The 21299-nt window shown below is 27.6% G+C and overlaps 2 protein-coding genes and 1 pseudogene across 2 annotated transcripts; all 3 read left to right on the top strand.

Annotated features, from left to right (window-relative positions):
• The first annotated feature begins 3153 nt into the window (after nt 1-3153).
• On the top strand, nt 3154-6801 carry LOC108685214 (annotated as a pseudogene).
• A 4106-nt stretch (nt 6802-10907) lies between these two features.
• Nucleotides 10908-14266, top strand: LOC108685227 (odorant receptor 13a-like). Its single transcript, XM_018189915.1, has 6 exons — nt 10908-11173; nt 11297-11419; nt 11526-11616; nt 12181-12320; nt 14001-14133; nt 14216-14266. Exons 1-6 carry the CDS (start codon nt 10908-10910, stop codon nt 14264-14266), a joined length of 804 nt encoding a protein of 267 aa, XP_018045404.1.
• Nucleotides 14267-17506: 3240 nt separating this feature from the next.
• LOC108685231 (odorant receptor 13a-like) lies at nt 17507-19924 on the top strand. Its single transcript, XM_018189918.1, has 6 exons — nt 17507-17766; nt 17890-18012; nt 18113-18203; nt 18402-18541; nt 19655-19787; nt 19874-19924. The coding sequence occupies exons 1-6, from the start codon at nt 17507-17509 to the stop codon at nt 19922-19924; spliced, it is 798 nt and encodes a 265-aa protein (XP_018045407.1).
• The last annotated feature ends 1375 nt before the right edge of the window (nt 19925-21299 follow it).

Raw genomic sequence — 21299 nt, 5'->3', positions numbered from 1 at the left:
AAAATGCGTGATAATAAGTGCGGACTATCCAGTATATATTAGCGTCGTGATGTAACGGCGAAATGCAAACAAATAATTTCATAAATAATCATTAAGATTCGTTACATGTAATAGCGAAAATAAGAGAGGTCACAATATCTATATTAGCCATAATACTAAAAGTGCGTTCTGAGTTATGCATGAAAAGCACGATATATCGTTTGAGCCTTTTTTCCCATACCTAATATTATTTGATAACAACAAGGACAAACATGATGCATCATGCGTAACTCGGAACGCATTCTATGTGATATTATGGCCTTCTCTTCTACTTATGGGATAATTCAATTTATTATCAGCTTTATTCGATTCGAGCTTTATTCGACGGCGAGAACACTATTGATTTCATTATATCGAGTTATTACTTTTCGTAAAACTGCGATCGAAAGACGCAATTGTGTAGTAGGAACTTACATTGAAGGGTGATATAATTGTATATCACAGGAAATAATTGCAAAATGTCATAATTACAGTCATGCAATGCTGCGACATAAGGAATTGATAACTATTCCCGCAACTTGCTGAGTGACGAGTATTCACAAGAAATCGTCGATAATTCATAGTCTTAGTGTTTCTGAAAATGGATGAACGAGAGAACATTTGGCAAAATCACTTTTATACAGTTCCTAGAACGTACATGAACTTAGTAGGAATATGGCCTTATCACAGGTTTCGCTACAGATGTTTTCTTTTTGTGCCAATGTTTTTTCATCACCATTCTTATATCACAAATACGTGACCACAATTTTGTATCACTTGTCTTTCCTTTTTATCTTCCAACATACATCTGGATATATAAATGTATATTTTATATTATATTTTATATTGTATATTAATAAATAGATGATGATATATGTTTTATATAATATATGTTATATACTAATATATATATATATATAAATGTAATGCATTCTATAATATTGACATATAGTTATTAAATCTTCTAATCGCCGCGGCGGATCTCGACGATGTATTCTCTTGCACACTATCGATGTGGATCACCATAATATTCAGCTTTAAATTAGGATGATTAATAATGAACAATAAGAAAGTATGGGACTGTCGCATATTCAATGATGTGATTAAGAGAGAAATTTTTATCGAAAATTCTGATGGAAAATTTAAGGATTGAATTTTAGCGAATATGTTATATTCTCACAGACTTCAACCATATAAATAGACTGCCGATTTCTCCTCCATGTTTGAAAAGCTGGACAGCGCCATTTGTGTTTCACTCCCTCATGTATAAATCACACGAATAACAACGCTAGTTTTCATATAAATTCACGCGATACTCACAAATAGAACGCATACATATGCATGTATGAACTGAAGCTCGAAATTAGGTTTATCAAAAAGAATCAAGAAAGAGTGAAGTGAAGAATATTTCTCTTCTCTGATTGGATCCACCATTTATAGTACATTTCTGCAAATGTACATGTGTGTACAATACTAGTGCGGTACAATATTATTATGTATATAATATTAAAACAATATGATATTAAAACAATAGGGCTAATGAGAGCTGTCACAGTAATTAGAGAGAGAGAGAGAGAGAGAGAGAGAGAGAGAGAGAGAGAGCGCGCGCAAAAATATTTTTAATATTTTATAAGTGTATTTCTTACATGTACACCCTTTTCTCCAAATTCACATAATTATGAACGAATGTTTCGGTCATTATTGCTCTCATTAAATCTCATATCATTTTAATATTACTAAGAAAAATTGCATCATGAATAGAGAAATATTGTATCATCGGTTAGGAATTTATTTGCGAAATAATTCATTAAAAAGATGGTTTTTACGTAATGGTGTTTAACACGTATTGATAATTTTAAAATTTTTTTGCGACTTTGTTAACAATGAAAATGACTTAATAATAGTTCAAAACATTTGTTATACACTATTATATCTGATTTTATTATTAAAGCATTCAATTATAAACACATAAGAACCAGCGAATAACTTGTTAATCTTCGATTTCACATTTTAATATTGTTTATTTAAAATATTGAGAGCTCATCATATTTTTTTTATCTCATCATATTTATTTTATTCTTTTAATTTGATTAATTAAATATTTACACCCGCGCGCACACACATTATAAATTTGTGAAGTACAAGACATGAATAATTTTAATATCAGACGGTAGAAAAAAAGAAAAAGGACAGAAACAATTTTCATGTAATTAATCAAAAGTAATTATAAATCCGTGAATGTGTGAAATTAAAATAAGTAAATATATGTATATGTATATAATATTTTCTATTACAAGGTAAGCCAGGTCATAAGCTCCACATTTTTTAAAATTGGCACTGTAACTTTCCAAGATTTAACGAAACAAACATTGTTACGTATTATATTTGATTTCTCTACAATAACTTATTTTTAGCGAAAATATAAAACAACAAATGAGACATTTCTAAAAGAAATGTAGGAAAATGACTCTTCGTGAAATTGTCCGGGATATATAAGCCTCATGTTACAGAAATGCAAGAAAATCACTTTTTAAATCTTTTTTCATACAAAAACTCATTCAAGGAACATAATTATTTATTTTTTTACTGTGTGGGAGATTACAAAAAAAATGTTTCTTTAAGAACACTATAAAAAAGAAAAAATGTAGGAATTTTTATTTTTTCAGTGAATAGTCACTGATTATCTAGTAGCATACTTGACACTGGATAATTAGCAAAGTTTAACTAAGTTTACCGGAGGTGTACCTTTCAACAAGCGACACAAATATATCGCTATATCTTATTGTTCGTCCATATTAAACAAGAATGAGATGATCACTGAATCTTGTTAGAAGGCACACTAAAAAAGAAAGATAATTTGAGCATTGTATACTTAAAATATTGATATTTGCATGTTAATTTCAATCTTTAATACCATATTCATTAAATTTATACATTAAAACAAGATTAGTTAGATCATATAACAAAGCTAGGTTAGAGATCTCATATTATATTTCATTCACTGTTATTAGAGTCATATTTGACACTGATATCGGTGATTATCCACTTTCAGATTTAGAGATCAGATTTAGAGAGTACCTACAATGAGTGAGTTCACCACAACTCATAACTTCGGTGGGGCTTATATTACAAAAGATGAGGCTAATGCTGATTCTACAAGATTCTGTAGTCGAAAGTCTTATACCTGATTCTACAATGAGTTGGTAGTCAGAAGTTTTATACTCGTATTTATAGTCAGGCCTTATATTTAAGACTTAAATTTATCTTTAGATACTCTATGAATCATTTCATTGGCTGCTGAGCATCTAAACATAAATATAAGGAAGCCTTAACTACAAAATCTGACTATGAATACGAATATTAGTCTTGATCGGTCAAATTGGCCAATCAGCTTTAGACATACAAATTGACTATTGGTCAATTTCACTGATAAGACTTAGGACTATCGATTACCGACCCATTATAGAATCAGCATTATGTCCCGTTTGTATAGGGACTGCGCGGAGCCTTGCAGTTTTTCAAGATTAACTTAAAAAATTGTCCAATACGGAAATGCCTTCCCATGATTAGATGTAATAACGTAGCAACAGAAATAACTCAAAATTTAGGAGTAAATTGAACTCGAGGAAATTGCGCTGAAAATTTCTCGGGTCGCCAAAAGCTACTACACACATATAAACGTATTTAACTTACAACATACGAACGAGAAACAACTTTTTGCACTTATCTCGTTCAACACATGTCACTGCTCTGAACAGAGCGGCACTGCAAATGACCGGATAACACACAAAATAAAGAAGATGGGGCTTATAACCTAACAGGACTTATAACCTGAATTTACCTTATATCTTTTTGATTATAAATTATACAAAACTAATTTCAACAACTTCATTACGTTTCACTTTACTGATTCCAATGTAGGTACTTTATTTTACTACTAATTGGCTCTGTAACTCTCGATGACGTGTTCGAGAGTATACCACCTCTAATTATCATTATATCATTATTCATTATATCATTATATCATTATATCATTATTCAGCTCTAAACTATTAATTATAATTAAACAGCAAGAAAGTGATGAATTTCCAAACTTGCATTAACGTTGGACTTTTTTATATGAAAAAATGTTACAATGGCAAGAAATATGACATGTGTTTAGGTAAAGATTTGTCTTAATACAATACAAAAGGACTGGCAATAAATAAATACAGACATAGAAAGAATTATTCTGCAACAGCATACAAGATATGAACAGTATCTGGCGACATTTTATGCAAGTGTGTATATAATTGTAGAAACTTGTGACAACTTCTTAAACACACTTATATACTTATATATTTATATATAAGTGCGCATTTTGGATCACAATCTTCGCGATCTTCTAAAATATTGTTATTGCATCTTAAAAAGAATATTTCTTAAAGAATATACTTACTGTGAAAAAAATCGATATTTTAAACACATTTAAACAAGTATGGCTTAAAGATCATTCTACGAATATCGTTTATTCTAGTTTTTGTGCACACATTGACGATTTTTTTCATGCTTAAACCAATCATAGTGAGTTATCTGATTACGGATGATATTTCCAATACGAGAAAATCTTCTTATACCAATTGTATCGAGATTACCTTTTAATATCGAATACGGCGAAAAATTCAATCAATATATATATCCGATAGCAATCCATAATTATATGGCCGTGTTCGCTCACACGTTCGTCACAATCGCGGTTGATAGCTTGTACTATGTTTTAATTCAACATGCTTGTGGAATGTTCTCGATCATTGGGTAATATAAGTTCTTTTTTTATCGTTAAAAGATAACAATACTCTTCTTAAATTGCTATCGATTTTTTCGATGATTTATTATATAAAAATCTGAATTTGTCAAAAGCATCGGTATTTTTCATAACATAGAAATGCACTGGAGAACATTGGAAAAAATAACGCGAATGATTTCAATGCGAAATCAGACAAGATTAAAGACAACAATTATAGCAAAACTTTACACTTTTGTTTGCGTAGACATTTCAATGTGATAGAGTATGTATAAAGAAATAATGATAACCATTTCTCTCGTTAAATAATATTTACATATTAATTTACATATAATCGTTTAGTGTTCTCATTTCACAGATTTGCGGAAAATATCGAAGCAATATTTATGAAGATATTTCTGATAAATCTTAATTTAAATATGATCTGTGACAGTGCAGCTAGTTTACTGATTACAAGTATATATCAACTTTTCTTTTTTATTTTACAAATAATTTTGAAATTTTTATTATACATTTTTTAATAACAAAAAATTATCAAAGAAAAATAATTTCCAGTATCCATCTTCATAATCAGGATAAATTTGACCAATACAACAATAAAAAAAAAAGGAAAATAAGATAAATGTTCATTTCAGATGTTAATGAATTTAAAGAGGAACACAAGTGACATCGCCGTATCCATAATTATGTATACCGCACAATTCATCCATTTGTTTCTTCATTTCTGGAACACACAATTTTTACTTGATTATAACGTTCTGCCATATAAATCTATGTAAGAATGCAAGTTAATTCAAGTCTATTCTTTCATAATTTAATTACCATTTTTTTTTCCCTTCTTTAGCCATCTAGAAAGGCTAATATTGAAATATACAGAGTGTTTGATAAATAATGATAAATAATGATAAAACTCTCGCAATAGAGGTAGAACGAACTAAATTAAGTCGAAAACTCTAATACCATTTTGCAATTTTTGCAATAATTAAGATATTAATTGCTAAAAATCGCAAAATATTAATTTTCAATAATTTTTACTCAAATACTTTACAAAACAACAGCACAAGATACAAAAATTGTTTATTTTCTTCTCATAGAGCTCTAAGAATTTTTTCAGAATTTTTATCAACTTTTTTTGGTATTTTCTTATTTTTTTCAACATGAGAAAATAAGGTATTAAAAAATTCTAAAAAAATATTTAGAGTCTATAAAAAAAAAATAAATAATTTTTGTATTTATTTTACTGCTTTTCTGTAAAGTTGATAGTATTTGAGTAAAAAATGATTGAAGACTAGTATTCAATTTTTAGTAATTAATCGTAATTAGTAATTAATTAGTAATTAATATCTCGTAATTAACTATTGCGAAAATTGCAAAATAGTAACAGACTTTTCGACTCACAATCAGTTTAGTCCATTCTACCTTTATGCGAGAGTTTTATTGTTACTTATATAAAGACCCTGTATGGTTTTTATATTTTTAGCGCGTATCTACAATTGCCACAAATAATTTCGCGCTTATAATTTTTTTAATTTTAACGAAATTGCAATTCCTTCATATATGTAACATATACAAGAAGAATGAAAAGATAAATATAATTTCTCATATTAAATGTCGAAATATAGACTTAATCGAAACACAAATACTTACAATTAGTTCAATATTAATGTAAAGATTTAATATTATTATTATAATTTATATTTATTTTATTTCGAATAATAGCTGCAGAGCGAATTGGTACTTCGCAAAAATGTCAAAAAGTCCTTCTCCTGATCGTGAACAGAACGATAATACCATGCAAAACCACCGCAAAATAGTGATTCTATCTATTGAAAGCTTCGCTACGGTAAGTATAAAATATATTATAAATATATTCTATTCCTGTATTTTCAATTATTTTGTTGTATTTATTTTATTATATTTATTTCTTAAAGGTTTTAAAAACGTCTATATCTTATCTCACTATGTTTCGTTCTCTCAGTGATGATTTGGCGCATGAATAATTTATTCAAAACTGTCTAAGTTTCTTAACTGTCTAAGTACATTTCTTCACAATAAATAGCATTATCCTTTGCTCCATATAGATATACTATAACTTTTCACAATATCTAGAAGTTTACTTATGTACCACATAGTTCACTTAAATTAAAAACTTTGAATTTTTCATTTCTTATTTTTGATGAGACGAAAAAATGATTTCGAAAGATAAAAGTGAACGGTTTCGAGAGAACATATTTTGGTCACTGATTTTTTTCTAGGTGGAACAGTTAAAAAGATATGAAGATCACCTTCATTTTTTAAATATTATGTTATATCGTTTTTTTTTAATATGATTCCACTTATTATTTCATACAGAAGTATTAAGATAAAGAGCTGTCGAAAGGACAAAATGTTTTATACATTATTCTAGCATATATTGACATGAAATATTAAATATCTCGTAAACTATTAATTTTTTTATAATTATCCATTATTGTGCGGAAATCGGTGGTCAACATTTCGAACAATTATTACGCTAACTTATGATGGTATGTCTTAAACACTCTTTGCAAATGATTAATAGATTGATTTGATAGATAATAAAGAAAAAACTTGAAGACATGAAGATTTATTTGTTTTAGATTTAACACTTTAAATTTAAATATAGGAAATTGAAAGACCTTTCTAATGATGTATCATTTGATCCTTCTTCTTATCTAAAATTTTCTATGGATTGACACCCTCATCTATAAGATTAAAGTGAGGGTAAGAATTATTACACACACATATCTATATACAGGGTGTTAAAAAAGTCAGAATCCCTCAATATTCCGGAAACTAATAATTTTCGAAAAAAATGTTTCAGACAAAAGTTATAAGATTTAAACTATCTAAATTTATTTCCTGATCTATATAAATAATATTAAATTTAATACAAATATTAATAAAGGAAAATAATGAATAACTAAAATTATATACTCTTTTAAACTTAAATTATAAACTTTATTTTCATAATAAATATTACTTATCAATTTGACCTTGAGAGATATCGTCAAAAACAGATCAAGGTTATATCAATTTTTGTAATGGAAACCTGCATTTTCATTGCGCATTCTTGTATTCTTCTGATCTCAAAAGCTTTTCAAGACACTAAAAAATATACATACAATGTTATACAATATTTACTTCAATTTGTTAAAAATATTCTTATAAAATATTATCAACTTGTACAGTATAAATATAAAAATATTCTTTGAAGAAATTTTGAATGTATTTAATTACTCTTTTTATTTATCTACAAATCATATAATATCAAATCTTTCGATTTTTTATTTTTTTTATAATTTATATACATAGTAAATAATGTTTTTTCCAAGTATGCAATCAAACACATACTTGGGTATCAGAAAAATATATACGAAAAATCACGCATTTAAAAAATTTTTCTTTTTGTGTCTTATCAGTTCACTGAATCTAAAGAATATAATAAATTATACTTTTAACCTTATATACAGATATACAATAGCTTTATTTTATTTATAAAAAAATTTAGAAATAATAATAAGTTTCTGAGATAATTTTATATTGTTGGAACTTGCACAAAGTGCACATTTCTTTTAGAAAAAAAATTAAGAACTGAAACATTAATTTTCATCACAAATGCGATTTGTGCAATCTCTTCTTCTTCTTCAAGTGCCATACGCTATCTCAACGCGCAGGCACCTCCCTCTTATATATTCGTGTGCACACACTAATCATACACAATGTATGGGGATCTACAGTTTAAACGCTGAATGATAATTTTTGATAGAAAGGTTTCCTAGGCAAGTATTCAACTCGGTGATATGCCATTGCCTTCCAAGAACAGCTACGATATACGAAAATTTTTCGGTTCTGCTTAGAATCAAACCCGGGATCTCTAGTGTAGCAAACCAGCGCTGTCTGCTACTCCACGCTCGCGCAATCTCTACATATTTTTTTTTAAATTTGAAAAAAAGAGTGACTATTTTTAACCATAAAAAATAAGTGGTTTCTAATAAGGCGGCTGAAAAATAATATTTTAGATCTTTTAAACTGTTCTAATGTATTAAACCGTTCTAATATACAATGTTAGAGGAATATGTAAGAATTTTTAAAAAATTTTTTCAGAATTTTAATACCATATTTTCTCGTGTTGGTAAAAATGAGAAAATGCAGTACTAAAAAATTGATAAAAAATTCTGAAAAAATTCATAAAGTTCTATGAGAAGAAAATAAACAATTTTTGTCTCTTGCAATTTTTCTGTAAAGTTGATAATATTTGAGACAAAATTTTTGAAAATCAATTTTCAGCAATTTTTAGCAATTAATGTCTTGTTAATTATTACGAAAATTGCAAAATGGTACAGAATTTTTCTTCTCAGTTTAGTCCATTCTACTTCTACAAAAGATTTATCATTATTTTCCAAATACTCTGTATATAAGCCGCTCTTTTAAACACTTAATCCATATAACATTACATAATTATGTAAATTAATTATTTATCGCTACTGATTATTTATAATTACCGATCGGATTTGAAAACTTATCTTTCCAATTAACAGTAGTGAAGAACGAAAAGATAATTCGAAAATTATTTATGATTAAATTAATAATATGGCATATATTCACAAGCCTTGTTTGGCACTTCTACTATTTACTTTCTCTAATACAGACATGTACAGCTCTAAAGCAGTATAAAGTTCCTTTTCCAAGACGAGATAAAACTGTAACATAAGGAATATAAAATTAAAAGAAAATGTCCCTTCAAAGAGAAATGATATGCAATGGCTTTAAAAATGTAAAAGAGAGATGATTGAAACATAGTAGGTAATCGCCCGCTTATTTCTTAGCGCAATTACGACTATTGCTGAATAGGAAATGAAAGAAATCGATAAGCAATCTCTCGCAATTTGTTGAGAATTAAACGCTCAATGTTGAGCTTCACATAGAGAATAGTTGATATAGTCCGCAATCATCTTATTCCGAAAAATGTTCGACAAGAAAGACGTTGAACAAAACCGACGTTACGCTGTTCTTAGATTATACCTGACCATCTCAGGATTATGGCCTTATTATAATCTTCGCGACAGATGTATTTGCTTCGTGCCATTATTTGCATTTTCCTCTAGTATTGCAATACCTCAGGTATATACATTCAAAAGTTAGAAAAAAAAATGCGTTTATTATGCTGCAAAGTTATTAATTGTATACTTTCTTTCTTTGATCAGAAATGTATTGATATACAATTATACAATGAATCTATGAATCAACTATGCACGCGTACATGTTCATTAAATTTTGAAAGTATTTTTTTTTATATGAGTAACTTTAATGTAATAAGACGGCAGAAAGAGGACAGAAAAAAGATATATAAGATAAATTTTGACGTAATCAAATGTAACTGTAAATTAGTGAATGTGTAATGTTACAATAACTATATGTAATTCTTTTCTTTCTCGTATAATTCGAACATAAAATAATTATATATCTCTATTTATATTTACATTATATAATTCTATTATAAATTCTAAAAACACAACATAATCAATTTCGCAATTATACGTTTTATTTTATAATTCCAATACAGACGCTTTACTTATTAATTGGTTCGATAACTCTTGATGACATATTCGAGAGCTTACCATCTCTAATTATCAGTATAATATTCAGCTCTAAATTAATGATAATAATGTTAAATAGTAAGAAAGTAAGTGATAAATTTTCAAATCTGCATTAACTTTTATGCAAAAAAATATTACAATAAGCAAGAAATACGGCAGCATGTATTTAGGTAAAACTATGTCTTAACACAATACGAAAGGATTGGCTATCAGCAAATACAGATATAGAAAGGATTATTCTGCAACGACATACCAGGTATGGCCAATATTTGGCGGTATTTTATGCAGGTATGTACAATGCAGATTATAGAAACTTGCGTGCATTTTGGATCATATCCGTGATTTTACGAAAAATTATTTTATTTCTTTTTCAAAAAATTGCTTAAGAGTATATTTATCGAAATAATTGATCTTTGTATATTATGCATATTGTTAAAATAACTTAAAAAAAAAGATCTTGAGAGAGATTATTATTTTCTTTAGCTTTCATGCATGTGACATCAGGTCTTTTTATATTTAAACCAATCATGCTAACACTGATGACGAATGATATCAATGTGACGAAATCTTCTGTATCATTTATATCGAAATTACCATTTCGCGTTGACTACAGCGAGAAATTCAATCAATATATTTATCCAATAACAGTGCATAGTTATACAGCCGTGTTCGCTCACGTATTCGCCACAATCGCGGTTGATGGCTTGTATTATTGTTTAATTCAGCATGCTTGTGGAATGTTCTCAATTATTGGGTAAAATCTCCCTTGCTTACGAAAAGATAGGGATACCTTTCTTGAATTGCAATCAATTTCTTCTATGATTCATAATTTCGAAGTCTCGATTTACCAAAAGCATCGATATTTCTGACATTACAGATACACATTGGAGAACATTGGTAAAAATAACGATGACATTTTTGATACAAAGCAAGCTAAGATACAGGACAGTAATTACAGTAAAACTTTAAGCTGTTTACGTAAACATCTCCTTGTGATAGAGTACGTTTGAAAACAAAATTGTATAACATCTACCCATTTTTATCGTTGATATTGATGTACTGAATATATATTAATTTACATATATTCGTGTAATGTCATTACACAGATTTACGGAACGTATCGAATCGTTATTTACTAAGATATTTCTAATTAATCTTAACTTAAATATGATCGCTGGAAGTTTAACTGGCATACAAGTACGTATCAATAGGTATATAAATACAGTAGAACCTCAATTGTCCGATCTAATAGGGATCAGAATTAGATCGAATAATCATGAAAATCAGATATAATCAGGATTATATTTTATTTTATTTCAAAAACATGGATAATTATTTAAATGAGTCCCCACAGATAAAAAAATCAGTAAAATTAAGTTTATTACACAGTTTTTTTTTATAAAAGGAAGAATTTGGCAGAAAAAAGCTTATATGCAAACGGAAATGCCTATATGCATAAATGCATAGCCATTCAAAGTTGCAGGCCTATTGGAAAATAATCGGTATCGAATAAATGAAGTATGGATAATGCTTAGTCAAATAAGCGAAATAATGAAAAATCGAGATTCGGATGATAAAGGTTCTACTGTACGTATCAATTTTTTCTCTTTATATTATGAGTAAATTTAGAATGTACTTGGATTTGAACAATTTTAATAATATTATAAAAAAAAAAATCTTTAATAACCATCTTCAAAATAGCGACAAATTTTAGTGCGATTGTCAAAATAAATACGAAAGTAAGTTGAATGTGCATTTTAGGTGTTAATGAATTTAGAGAAGAGCGCACATGACGTCGCTGGGCCTATAACAATCTATGTTGCACAATTCCTTCATTTATTTCTTCATTTTTGGCAAGCTCAATTTTTACTTGATTACAGCGTCCTTCCATATGAATCTATGTAAGAGCAAATTAATTCATGTTAATTCCTTTATAATTTGATTACGTCATTTTTCTGATTTTTTTCTAGAACTTGGAAACGTCAAATAATTGAACAGTTCGGACAGTTCGAATCTCAAGATCAAATGTTAAATAATTCGAACAATTCGAACAGTTCGTGTTCGAGCAGTGATCGGTAAGAATATCAATTAGTTATGTCTGAAATTCGAACAGTACGGATAGTAAAGACATTTTTATAAGGTTTATATAATTTTAAGATGATTCTTATTATTAAACCAAGTTATCATAGAAATGTCTAATTTCTTTATGTAATTAACGTAATGAAGCTGAAATATTGAAATTGATATATGCAAAATTCTAGGATAGATTAACGATGAAAATGAAGAAGAAAAAATGTTAAAAATGTAACTTTTAATAATTTATAATTTATAACAGTTACGAATTAGAAACGTTTTTTTGTGACTAACTCAACACAAATATCCATAGACTTTTCTAAAAAATGAGATTATAATAGTTTAAAGCATTATATTTGTAATGATAAAACAAAAAATAATAGGTCAACAGTCATTCTGGAAAGGTATTTACATTTACATGTATAAACTTGCATACAAATTTAACCTTGAAAGGTAAACATATTCTCACTTTGTTTTCGTTTGGTAAAGATGTAGCTCTTAATTTACACTGCTCAAAAAAATTAAGAAATCTCTTTTTCTCAGTAAATTTTCAGTACAATACCGCCGATATTTGCGTATAATCCGATGTGTACCATAAGAAAATTGATCAGTCGAATTCTGCATATCAAACAATAAATATTTATGCAAAAGTTTATTTGGATTCACTCATTCGTTTAAAAGTTGTTGATCTAAAAAACAAAAAAGTATGATTATTTTGATGCATAAAATCGTTATAAGTCAAATTATTGTTATTTTATCTTTTACAATTAGTTTCAAAACATATTCACGGGCTAATATCATCAAAATTTTTATGAATGGTATTAATATCAGCTTATTTTGATTGACTGTTATTTTTAGCTGATTATTGTACAGCTAAAACATTCTTAATATTTTTATCTAAATTGTGCAGATTTTGGATAAGCCCTAGTGAGGCATTCCAAATTTTCAACACTTTATTAAGCAACCACCTAAAAAAGAAAAGATTTTTTTTTTGTGAAAAACTCCCCTTCCTAAGGTACACTACATTTCTTTACAGTTTAAACTGTCCGAACTTCAAACATAATTAAATTGATAGTTCTAACCGATCATTGCTTAAACTCGATTGTCCGAAGTATTCAAAATAAACATTCATTTTTTTTACTTCAAACTATTCGAATAGATCGAATATTCAATATATTCAATTCTTTAAATTGAGATTTTTTTTTTTTTTTAACAATTTAAATCATCGAGAAAAGCTTGTATCGAATGATTTTTTTATATTTTTGGAGTATATTATAGTATTTAACAATTGCTACAAATAATCGTACACTTACAATTATTTTAATTCTGATATAATTGCAATTCCTTCATATAAATATAATATATGTAATACATGCAAAACGAAAGATAGATTGCAGCTTTCTGTGTTGAATATCAAGACAAAAACACAAACATTCGATTTATTATTAATATAATTTAATCTTTTAAATTTATATTTTAATTTATATTTATCTTATTTCAAATAAAAGCTGCAGGGCGAATTGGTATTATGCTTCGCGCAGATGTCAGAAACTTCTTCTCTTAATTATGAACAGAACGACGACACCATGTAAAATCACCGCCGGTAAAATAGTGGTTTTATCTATTGAAAGCTTCGCTACGGTAAATATAAAATGATATTGTTATGTTCATAAATTATATTGTTATAATTCTAGCTTACCGAGAGATTTTTTATTTCTTAAAGGTTGTAAAAACGTCTCTATCTTATCTCACTATGTTTCGTTCTCTCCAATGATGATTTGGTGCTTTAATTTATTCAAAAGTGTCTAAGTTCAAATATATATCTTTAATACAATAAAAATTGTACGTATTATACATTTTTTTTTTCTCCTAATATTTTTCTTCGATTTTATGACAATCGAAATATAAATATTATACGTAAATATAAGTGCATACATTTCTTCACAATAAATAGCATTATCTTTCGCTCCATACAGATGCACTGCAACCTTTCACAATATCTAGAAATTTACTTATGTATAACATGATCCATTTAAATTTAAATCTTTTAATATTTCACTTATTTTTGATAATACGAAGAAATTTCGAATAAAAGCAGAACGGTTTCAAGTATATTTTGATTACATTTTTTTCTAAGTGAAAGAGTTAAAAAGATAACTTTCATTTTTTTAAATAAAATAATTTTTTATAATAAATAGTTAGTTTCTCTTATTATTATGCACATAGAAGTATTCAGTTAGAGAAATATTGAAAAATCAATAGTATACAATCTTTTACATTCTGACATATATTGATATGAAATATTCAATCTTTACATAAACTGTCAATTTTTTAATAATCGTACATTAATATTTTCATCAAATAACTTATTTTTAAAAAATTATCCATTTTACCTGTACATGTACACATACACATATGCATGTACAAATTTTTAGAAAAGAGCGGACTTACATACGAATATATAACGTATATGTGTGCGTGTAAATTCGCTCTTTTCTAAAAACTTTTTGACCCTCATAACTTTACATAAGTATGTAAGTTAATTGTTTATCAACATAAGTTACGTATGTAATCTGATCGAACATTTCCGAAGAACTTACCTTTCTAATTAACAGTGCAGAAGAACGAAGAAACAATTCGGAAGAATTTGTGATTAAACTATAATAATATATCATATTTTCACGACGTTTGTCATTTCTGCTATTTATTTTCTCTAAAAGAGGTACATACAGCTTTCTCTAAAACAGTATAAAGTTCTAAGTGGAAGAAAGAGTTTTCCAAGAGGAAATAGAAACATAAGACACGTAATATAAAATTACAAGAAAGTGTCCTTTCAAAGAGAAATGATAAGCAACAGTTTTAAAAATGTAAAAGAGAAATGATTGAAACATAATAGTAATCGCTCGCTTATTTCTCAGCGCAATTACGATAATGTTGCTGAATAGAAGATGAAAGAAATCAATATGCAATCTTTCACAATTTATTGAAAATTGAACTTTGAATGTTGACGTTCACGTAGAATAGTCAATATAGTCCGCAATCATCTTATTTCGAAAAATGTTTGACAAGAAAGACGTTGAGCAAAACCGACGTTATGCTGTTCTTAGATTATATCTGACTATTTCAGGATTATGGCCATATTATAATCTTCGCGACAGATGTATTTGCTTCGTGCTGTTGTTTATATTGTGCTCTAGTATTGCAATACCTCAGGTATATCATAAATTATCAAAAAAAAAGAACTTAATGATCGTACATACATTTTTTCTTGAGTGATCAGAAATATATCGAATACAATTATCTAATGAACCTAATTATATAATTAATCAACTATGCACACACACATGTTAAATTTCATTAAATATTTAAAATATATACGAATAATTTTAATCAGAAAGAGAACAGATACATAAAATACATTTTGATGTACTCAAATGTAATTGTAAATTAAGATAATTATTGACAATAGTAAATACAATAAAAAATACATTATATATACATCATATATTTATTGTAAATGTATAAATTTACAATAAATATATGATGTATATATAATGTATTTTTTTTCTATCGAGAACACATTATATGTATATCATTTATGTATATCTCTATTTATGTATATCTCTATTTGTTAAATTATCAACAATAAATCAAAACGAGCAATATAAGCTGCTTTGTTAAAATATTTAATTAATAATAATTAATAAAATATTTAATTAATAATAAATAATTAATTTAACATATCAATATAAGAATATCAAATATAAAAAATGAATATAGACGTTTCGGCTACATAGAGCTTTCTTTAAGTACAACTAAGTAAACATATCTTTTCCGCTTAACAACTATTTCAAATCCAAGAAAATTCTATGACAATTTATTGATGATAATTGATAGTGAATCACATTAATTCTTCCATAATTAAAGATGCAAAACAAATTACTCGTTTAACGGCAAGAATTACGTTTAGTCCCATAATGTAAGCATGATTTCACGATTGATTTATCTAAATCAAAAAAATATATAAGTTCGTAGAAATTTCTGATTTTAAAAGAACTATAAAACGATTACTTACATGATGATGTGAAAACGATATCATCAATAAATTGACATGGAATTTTCTTTGATTTAAAATAATTTGTTAAGCGGAAGAGATGTGTTTATTTAGTTACTGAAGAAGACACTGTGTAGCCGAAATTATATTCATTTATTTATATTTTATATATTGATATTCTCATATTGATATGTTAAATTAATATTAAATATTTTAACAAAACACTTTATATTGCTCGTTTATTTGGCCGAGGATAATTTAATTATTTTGCTGTGCAAATTTCGAGCGCTTTTTATTTATATTCTTGTTTGTTATTCTCTATTTGTATTTATCTTATAATTCTATTATATAAGATAAATTCTAAATTCTAAATTCTAAATTCTAAAAATACAACAAATTATCAATTTCGCCATACGTTTTATTTTATATTAATTCAAATAGGCACTTTACTTACTAATCGGCTCGATAACTCTCGATGACGTATTCGAGTGTCTGCCATCTCTAATTATCAGTATAACATTCAGCTCTAAACTATTGATTATAATGTTAAATAGCAAGAAAGTAAGTGATGAATTTTCAAACTTGCATTAACACTTGACTTTTATATGAAAAAATGTTACATTAGCAAGAAATACGGCAGCATGTGTTTAGGTAAAGATTTGTCTTAACATAATACGAAAGGATTGGTTATCACTAAATACAGATATAGAAAGGATCATTCTACAACGACATACAAGATATGGGCAATATCTAGCAGCATTTTATGCAGGTATGTACAACGTAGTAACTTGCGTATATTTTGAAGTGTATATAAAATCTTTCACAATTTTACGAAACATTATTTTATTGCTTCTTAAAAAAATTGCTTAAAGAATATACTTATAAAAAAATTCATCTTTTTGTACATATTAATAAAATAGTCTAAAGATCTTGCTAAGATTACCATTTTCTCTAGTTTTCATGCATATGACGGGATGTCTTTTCGTACTTAAACCAATCATGCTGACTCTGATGGCAAATGACATCTTCAATGTGACAAAATCTTCTGTGCCGAGATTACCATTTCGCGTTGAATACGGCGAGAAATTCAATCAATATATATATCCGATAGCATTACATAGTTATATTGCCGTGTTCGCTCACACGTTCGCCACAATCGCGGTTGATGGCTTGTATTATAGTTTAATTCAGCATGCTTGCGCAATGTTCTCAATTATTGGGTAAAGTCTCCGTTGATCATAAAAAGATAGAAACGATTTCCTTGAATTACAATCAATTTCTTCAGTGACACATAATTTCAAAATCTCGGTTTGCCAAAAGCAGTGACATTTCTTATATTACAGAAACACACTGGAGAATATTGGCAAAAATAATGAGGATATTTTTTATACAAAACGAGTTAAGATACAAGACAATAATTACAGTAAAACTTTACATTGTTTACGTAGACATCCTCTCGTGATAGAGTATGTTTAAAAATATAACGTTCTGCATAACGTTCTATCGTTGATTTATACATATACCTATATGTATTAATTTATATATAATTGTGTCCTGATTTCACAGATTTGCTGAACATATCGAATCGTTATTTACGAAAATATTTCTAATTAATCTTAACTTAAATATGATCATTGGAAGTTTAACTGGTATACAAGTACGTATCAACTGATATACAAGTACGTATCATCTTTCTTTTTTATACTACAAATAATTTTAGAACATACGAGGATTTGTCATATTTTAACAATATTATGGAAAAATAATCTTCAGTAACATCCTCATAATCGCTGTAAATTTCGACAGTCAGTGCGACAGTCGAAATAAATACGAAAATAAGTTAAATGTATTTTAGGTGTTAATGAATTTAGATAAAAGCGCAAGGGATATCGCTGGACCAATAACTATGTATATTGCACAATTCCTTCATTTATTTCTTCATTTTTGGCAAGCTCAATTTTTACTTGATTACAGTATCCTTCCATATAAATCTATGTAAGTGCATGTTAATTTGGTGGATTCTTTCATAATTAGTTACCTTATTTTTCTGATTTATTCCTTTTTTTGATAAAAATATCGATTAGGCGACTAAACTCCAATGACCTTGACCTTGACAAAGTTAAAAAGTTATTAACAAAAAAAGTTTGAAAAAATAACGACCTATTTCGGCTATATATAATATCAGAAACTGATATTATATAATTCTAAACTATCCACCTTCTGCAATCCACCTCTCCCTATTGTTTAGTGGCGCGCGACTTTCCACGCGAACACAAGTACACTGCTTTAGCAGAAAATTTGTTCTTAATGTGAAAAATTTGACTGTTTAAAACAGAGAGGAGGTAGAGTGAAAGTTGATTTGCATGGAAATCATATGCTCATAGCAGGAGGAGTAGGGGGGAGGAATTAGGATGAGAGTCGCTTCAGATGAAAGTTATGCGCTCCAAGCAGAAAGGAAGGTTGGATATGAGAGTCAAAATTTTAATCTTGTATAACAGAAATGAGATTTTATTTCTTAAACATCTTTTGTTTATAACTTTTTAACGAAGGACGAGCGACGGTTGAAACTTGTTGAAGGTCACTCAAGATCACAATATATGTCAAAGTCAAGATTATCGGTTTCTTAATCGATACTTATATTCTTTTTTTTAAATCATCACAAAAAATAGTTATATCAAAACGTATGATTTTTAGCATATTATTTATAATTTGGTGTATAATTTACAATTTGGCGTATTATTTACAATTATTATTATAAATAATCACACTTACAGATATTTTAATTCTGATTGCAATTTCTTCATATGTAACATACAATTACTCAGGTGTTATGGCGACACAGAAAAAAATGGCCATGGGCTGTAATTTAGCCACTAATTAGAATATTTTTACTAAATAGAATATTTTTGTAATTATTCTAAAAGCTTATGGCTTTTCCGTATAGCCATCTTAATCAAGTTTACAAATACAAATCAAAAGATAGATTGCAGCTTTCTGTGTTAAATATCAAAATAAAGATCTAATATTATGCAAACATTTGGTTTTACTATCAATATATAAAGGTTTAGTATTTATCATGTTAATTCATATTTATCTTATTTTGAATAGCTGCAGGGCGAATTGGTATTATACTTCGCACAGATGTCGAAAACTTCTTCTTCTAATTATGAACAGAACAACGTCACCATGCAAAATCACCGCTGGCAAAATAGTGATTTTATCTATTGAAAGTTTCGCTACAGTAAGTATAAAATTGTTATTTTGTTCTCATTCTACAATTATACTATTGTAATTGTAGCTTAGCAAAGAATTTTTTATTTCTTAAAGGTCGTAAAAACGTCTCTATCTTATCTCACTATGTTTCGTTCTCTCCAGTGATTTGGCGTATGAATCATCAAAATTGTCTAAATTAAAGTACATCTCTTTAATGTAATAAAAATTTTATGTATTATATGTACTTTTCTTTTTTTCTTTATAATTTCTGATATAAGTTTTCTTTGATTTTATAGCAACCAAAATATAGATATATACATATTAATATAATCGTACGCATGTATTTCATTACAATAATTAAGAATCATCTTTTGCTTCCATACAAATATACTTATCATTTTTTTTCCGCAATATCTAGAAGTTACATATAGATGTTTGTCAAAGAAGTCCACACTTCTCTAACAATTTTTGTAACTTTACATAAGTATGTAAGTTAATTGTTTATTGACGTAAACTATATGTAATCAACCGATCAGGTATTTTGGAAAATTTATCTTCCTAATTAACAGTGAAAATAAACAGACACTTCGTAAATTATATATGAATTCTACAATCCACATTTTATTAACGTTACATTCGCCAACTTTATTTAAATTAAAGGTAAATAAATATCATAATTTGTAGAAATTAAGATCTATTAAATTATTTTAAACTAATAATATATCATATTTTCACGCGTTTATTACTTCTGCTTACTTTCTCTAACGCAGGTATACAGCTTTTTCTAAAGCAGTACAAAGTTGCATCTTTTCTAAGACGAAATTTCTAAGAAAACTATAGTATACAGAATATGAAAATAAAATAAACTGTCTCTTCAAAGAGAACGATAAGTAACGAATTTAAAAATGTAACGATTGAAACACAGCAGGTAATTGTCCGTATGTATTTCTCAGCGCAATTACGATACTGTTGCTGAATAGATGATGGAAGAAATCAATAAGTAATATTACGTAATTTGTTGAAAATTGAACGTTGAATGGAATAAAGTACAAATGGAATAGTTGATATTTCGCAATCTTCTTATTCCGAAAAATGATTGAGAAGAAAGATCACAGTGCACAAAGCCGATATTACAGCGTTGTTAGATTTTATTTGACTATTTCAGGATTATGGCCATATCACAGACTTCGCGATAGATGTATTTGCTTCGTACTGTTCTTTGTGTTTAGCTTTACTATTTTGATACCTCAGGTATATCTATCGAAAAGTTTGCCAAAGAAGTATCATCATCTGTGCGCTGCAGAGATACCATGATTTTTTTTTTTTACACAACTAGAAGTTTAACATATTGATATACAGTTATTCATCAACTATGTGAAAATTACACACACATACGCTTACGCATACATGCCAAATTATAAATTATTAAATTTTGGAAGATATAATTTTAATAAGATCAGAAAAAGAAAAATGGAAAAATAGTCTGTTAATAAATTTTGATATAATTTATCAGAAGAAAGAAAATTTTAATGCTTTTGGA

The sequence above is a fragment of the Atta colombica genome, unplaced genomic scaffold, assembly GCF_001594045.1.
Source record: "Atta colombica isolate Treedump-2 unplaced genomic scaffold, Acol1.0 scaffold149, whole genome shotgun sequence".
Lineage (NCBI taxonomy): Eukaryota > Metazoa > Arthropoda > Insecta > Hymenoptera > Formicidae > Atta > Atta colombica.
The sequence above is the reverse complement of the archived record's forward strand: the minus strand, read 5'-3'. Positions and strand labels throughout refer to the sequence as shown.

What these genes read in the sequence shown, in the direction of transcription:
- LOC108685227 (XM_018189915.1), top strand. Translation starts at nt 10,908, where the DNA reads ATGCATGTGACATCAGGTCTTTTTATATTTAAACCAATCATGCTAACA. An exon ending in AAACATCTCCTTGTGATAGA is followed by an intron (nt 11,420 to 11,525) that starts GTACGTTTGAAA and finishes GTCATTACACAG; the next exon opens with ATTTACGGAACGTATCGAAT. An exon ending in GAAGTTTAACTGGCATACAA is followed by an intron (nt 11,617 to 12,180) that starts GTACGTATCAAT and finishes TGTGCATTTTAG; the next exon opens with GTGTTAATGAATTTAGAGAA.
- LOC108685231 (XM_018189918.1), top strand. Translation starts at nt 17,507, where the DNA reads ATGCATATGACGGGATGTCTTTTCGTACTTAAACCAATCATGCTGACT. An exon ending in AGACATCCTCTCGTGATAGA is followed by an intron (nt 18,013 to 18,112) that starts GTATGTTTAAAA and finishes CTGATTTCACAG; the next exon opens with ATTTGCTGAACATATCGAAT. An exon ending in ATCCTTCCATATAAATCTAT is followed by an intron (nt 18,542 to 19,654) that starts GTAAGTGCATGT and finishes TATTTTGAATAG; the next exon opens with CTGCAGGGCGAATTGGTATT.